Source organism: Aptenodytes forsteri, unplaced genomic scaffold (assembly GCF_000699145.1).
Source record: "Aptenodytes forsteri isolate BGI_AS27 unplaced genomic scaffold, ASM69914v1 Scaffold193, whole genome shotgun sequence".
Taxonomy (NCBI): Eukaryota; Metazoa; Chordata; class Aves; order Sphenisciformes; family Spheniscidae; genus Aptenodytes; species Aptenodytes forsteri.
In genome coordinates, this window is record NW_008795405.1 from 18,927,412 (window position 1) to 18,932,978 (window position 5,567).

At 39.4% G+C, this 5,567-nt stretch overlaps 1 protein-coding gene across 1 annotated transcript in view; it reads right to left on the bottom strand.

Moving 5' to 3' along the window:
- AKT1 (AKT serine/threonine kinase 1) overlaps nt 1-2,057 on the bottom strand; it is a 73,605-nt gene extending 71,548 nt beyond the window's left edge. The window contains exon 1 of the mRNA XM_009280892.1: nt 1,881-2,057. Within this exon, the coding sequence (XP_009279167.1) occupies nt 1,881-1,926 (46 nt within the window). The 5' untranslated portion in view covers nt 1,927-2,057. The remainder of the gene's footprint in view (nt 1-1,880) is intronic.
- Nucleotides 2,058-5,567: the final 3,510 nt, after the last annotated feature.

Consider the following 5,567-nt stretch of genomic DNA (forward strand, 5'->3'; position numbering starts at 1 on the left):
AAAAAAAAAAAAAAAAAATCGGATCAGGAGATCAAGGGCATCTTTTACTAAGACCTCCTCCAGAGGTCTCCTTACTTGAAAGTAGCTTTGTCATAATCCCAGAAACAATGAAAATTCAACTCTCAGGAGTAAATACAGACAAGCTTGAAATACAATATGACTGTTTTAAAGTTTCAGACACACCTGCCTCTGAATCATCCTGACAATACAATTCCATTTTCATACTTTTTAAAATAAATGTTTCACCCCCAGATTTTTGTACAGTGCTCCTCAAAACAACAACATAATTTTTTTTAAAGTTACAGGTAAGTGCAGAAAGAATTGTAACAATAGACAGTTAAAAAAAACCCTCAGCCTAAAAACATAATTTAAAACTAAAACCGTATGTCTGATTTGAAGAGTTTCTAGATTCATAAATGGGAATGGGAAGCATAATTCTGTGTTTCTTTCTCCTGTTTTATCCAAACACAGCATAATTCTCAAACACTTCATCAGAACAAGGTAGCCTGGGAAAACCGTATGTCTGATTTGAAGAGTTTCTAGATTCATAAATGGGAATGGGAAGCATAATTCTGTGTTTCTTTCTCCTGTTTTATCCAAACACAGCATAATTCTCAAACACTTCATCAGAACAAGGTAGCCTGGGTTCACCAGAATTATCGAATTAGTTATTTAAGATAATGAGTGGAAAGGCATTTCTAACTGAAATAAACCAGAACAAAAAAAAGGGAAAAAACTTTATCAAAACATTTTTACATCAAGACAATTTGCTAAACTAAGCTGCATATCCAGCTGTTCGAAATATATGTTTCCACCCTTTTAAAACACGGATTATCAACGCGTTTTCTAAATTCTTAGAAATTTCTTATTGTTGCAGAAGAACCATCAGCCTTTATCAAGGTTACGATAACGTATTTTCATTTTCTTCCAGAAATAATTATGCTACACCTTTGCACCTTCAGGCAAGTTGTTGCAAACCCTCTAGAAAAATCCTGAGTCTGCAGAACCATGCGAGCTTCCCTACTGCTGGAGCATACAGATTCTGTTTTTGGTCCAAAAAAATGACGATATTATGGAAAGTACCTAACACCACTCTCTCCTTTCCAAGAAACAATAGTAGAATACAAAGAAACAGGTAAGTCAAGTACCTTATAGGAACAATGCTACAGTACTTGAAAACAAACACCCCCCTACCCCCCCCCCAAAAAAAAAACTCACTGTTTTGGGAATAAAACATTTAAGAATGCAAAAAGCGTAACGGTACACATGACTATGTTATTTCAGTTTTGCCACCCCGTCAAGAATAAAGACTTTTTATAAAAGATCAAATGCCATTAGTGGTACAACAGAAATGCACAGAGTGCACAAACTCAAGGCTATTCTTCCCATCTAGGACACTGGTACCAAGAGCAGTTAAGACAGAAACAAAACAGCACATTCTCTAGCAAGTCTCTGCGAGAGCACAGCACTGCTCACAAAATACAGGCGTATTTTTCACCGTTCAAATGAAGATTCACCTCAAGACAATTCTACCTTCTAACACAAAAAGAAAAGCTACAGACCTATATATAAAACAAAATGATTTGCTGCAGTTTAACCTTTAACACTCTAAAGTGGCATCTCCTTCAGTTGCTATCTTTATCATCATTATCGAAGCAGTTGACGCAGTTTTTGGTGAACACGCACACACGCACACCCAAAGAAAATCCCTTATATGTGCGTTTTCTCAAACTTGAGAGAAAGTCACGCACGTTCCTTATATGCTATTTCCCATTAGGGTGAAGAGGAAAATAATGGACTATTTGAAGACACGCTGCTAAAGGACAGATCACCGCGTGAGAGAAAACCAATCTACTGTCCTGGAGGGAAGAGACACTTACCTCGTTTGTGAAGCCATCCTTCCTTCACTATTGCTACTTCATTCATAATGGCAGGAATGTCTCTTGAAAAACCAGTTTATGCCAAAAGATCACTCTGTTGAAATTCCTGAACTCCCGCAGAAGGCTCCACAAAAGGGATGGGGGTATTTTTTCCGTTTTTCTCCTTCTCAGCTATTTCTAAAAGGATCAAAAGAAGAGTGCACCATCATTTTGAAGCATGTCACATATGTACAGTAAGGGATACAACAGGGAGTAGATTTTATTGCTGCGTTGTTGATTTGGGGTTTTTTTAATTATTATTACAAATCCTAAATGAGGACTTTGCTCTTCACAAGGATTTTTATATCTTAGAGGGTGGAGGTGCCAAAATACATGCTTCCTAAAGTCCTGCTTCTTCACTGAGCAGATTGAGCGTGGGCAGACTTCACGTTACCAGACACTGTCTGGATTAGAGGTGGATGCAAGACCTTGCCCAGTAGACCTCCATACCTCCAACAACACCTCACTCTCCACAACAATAAAAATTCTGAGTTTTCACAAAGTCTAGGTTTAAATATTTCCTGGTAAGAAGACTTCCAGAACGTCTTCTGGAAGGTTTCTTTACAGCCCGATATATAGCAGTCTATCAAGTAACACACAGTGCATCTTAGAGAGATACACCTAACAGCAAAAATTCCTAATACTCTCCTTCAAATTTGCATAGCTTCAGCGCCACCCTGTTAATCCCATTCAGATCTCCTCAACTCCCCCAAAAAGTGTCTTCTCTATCTTTGATATTTATAACTCCTACCTCTCCTAGAGGTAGACAAAGAATCTCAGATAAGCTCACATACCTTTCTGCTATCCTGTAGCAGCCCTTATAGCACCCTGACCAATTATATTGCTCTTCCCTGAACGCACCGCAGTTTGCTGCTGTCTTTCTCGCAATGAATTACGCCTAAGCACAACTTAGGATTTCTACCCCTCTGCTTTATGAGATGAAGTCCCTATCTAAATAGCTCAAAATTGCCGTATCGTATTGAAAATGCCTAGCTCATGGCTGACTACCACAGAAACGTTCTTCGCATTTCTCTCCCTCAATGAAAATAATCTCTTCCCAAATGCATTAGCTTTTATTATTTTTCTAAATTGAATCCGATTATTTTTCTGCTTGCGGTACAAATGTTCTGTTTGTTTTTCTTTAATGACTTCTGTGCTCTCCGAAGTGTCCATACCACCATTCAATTTGGTATTACTTGGGTGATCAAAATATGTAATTGGTGACAAATTCCCAGCAATAACCAAGAAGTTTAATAAAACAGAACCCAGCAGCATTTGTAACTCACCGCCAAAGACCTGGCTTTTACTGGAGTCTCTCTCCAACCACAGAGACATCACATTCCCACCTAACAAATATATACCGTCTCTGCATGCATTTGGCACACGTGCATCAATTATCTGTGAGCATGCAGGTGATAGCCATCCATCAGAAACTAGATTAAAAAGCAACTAATTCCCCATAACTCACTAAGACACAACCCTGGCTGAAAGAAACAGGTGGTCAAAATTAATCCAACCTAGAACAGATACCCCAGCAAGACAGAGGGCTCTGTTGTACATCACCAGTGCTCTGAAACGGGCAGCCTTCAAAGCAAGGAGGTCAAATTTGAACAAGTTCCATCACTGCAAGCAGAAATGGACTGGGACAAAGGAGGTCACTCCCCTGATACTTTGCCTATGAACTTTCACTGTTTATCACTATTCCTCAGCTTTTCCAGTAACACTTTATTTTCTAGTTTTTCCCCAGAAACAAGCTGGGTTTTTTTTTTTACCAAATTACAAATCTGCCATATCTCACTGGTTATAATTATCAACTCCAAGAAACAGATAAGTCGTTTGCCTGAGGGAGGGAAACACATGAAAAATGGCATTGGAACAAGAGACATGTAAGAATTCCTTAATTTCATAAATAAATATGAGAACACCATATGCTGCAGAATAGAGACTAGTAACCCACAGCTGCCACAGTTACCTTGGAACAAACTCCTTTAGCTTCAGAGCAATTAGGATAGAACCTGACGAACGTGGCAGGCTTTCGTTCTCCTTTCAAAAATGCATGCATAATAGCCATCCGAGCTAGACTTATTTGTTGATGTCAAGAGGAGACTAGACCTTGTTTAGAGGCTTCGTTTAAGCATCAAGCAATTTGCAAAGTGTTGAACAAAACCCCTAAGATTATCACAGTTTACGTCTGGAAATGCAACACCCAAGTGTGAAAGTTAACGCTTCTAATGTTGTGCCATAACAGAACACAGGGACTGTGCAACCTAGCTTTACGTCTTGAATTCAACAATTTAGCTGCATTGAATGATCAATATCCTTTTCGATAACCGTATGTAAGAGGGAAACAAAAAATGGCATTGGAACAAGAGACATGTAAGAATTCCTTAATTTCATAAATAAATATGAGAACACCATATGCTGCAGAATAGAGACTAGTAACCCACAGCTGCCACAGTTACCTTGGAACAAACTCCTTTAGCTTCAGAGCAATTAGGATAGAACCTGACGAACGTGGCAGGCTTTCGTTCTCCTTTCAAAAATGCATGCATAATAGCCATCCGAGCTAGACTTATTTGTTGATGTCAAGAGGAGACTAGACCTTGTTTAGAGGCTTCGTTTAAGCATCAAGCAATTTGCAAAGTGTTGAACAAAACCCCTAAGATTATCACAGTTTACGTCTGGAAATGCAACACCCAAGTGTGAAAGTTAACGCTTCTAATGTTGTGCCATAACAGAACACAGGGACTGTGCAACCTAGCTTTACGTCTTGAATTCAACAATTTAGCTGCATTGAATGATCAATATCCTTTTCGATAACCGTATGTAAAAAAGGAAGCTACATGCCAAACTAGTCTGTAGAAAGGACAATCCTATTATTAAAAACAGAAAAAAGCACAAAGGTCCAAAATTCTGCAATCTGCAGCTAACTTACTCCAGGTTTTTCTGGGTTAACGCTTGCCAAGATTACCACTTGGCAGCCTCCTGCTTGTCATCGGCTAAACTGTCATGTCATAATCTGAACTTGAATGACAATACAGCCCAAAAAAGCGGATCAACAAAGAAATCCAAAGTTCAGAGGAACTACTTTTTCTACTCTCTGTGGTGTCCAAAAAGTTTGGACTGCCTTTTCCCCCCAAGAAACATTCTCCACCTGCTACTGCAGCCCTGCTATCAGGGATGTGTCTTTACCTGCCTTCAAGGGGAGAGGGGTGGTGAAGAGGGTAGGGTGTATCGTAAAGGAGCCATGCACAGAACATTGGGTAGCATGGCACAATGAAGTGGGAAAACACTAAACACTCCCTTACACCAACCTGCAGCATTGGCTCCACCTCAGTCCTTCAATCAGCTACGCCAGAGTGCATATTTTATAAGGGGGGACTTAAGTTAATTTTTCTTCACAGTGTGAAGAGCTGGGAATCCCTTCTCACTGTCCAACAAAATGCCCATAGACACAGCTCCAACAGAAGCAAACCCACTCTATCTGGTATATTTTAAAACACACATTCAAGCTGTGCCTAATATATCTATTTTAGTTAAAGATGCCATTGAAGACAGTGGCAGCAAGTAAGAGCAATTTCTTGGAACAGAAGAGCCAGTTAACTACAAGTCAACATACTACTGAAGATGCGCAAACCAGAGAAAGTT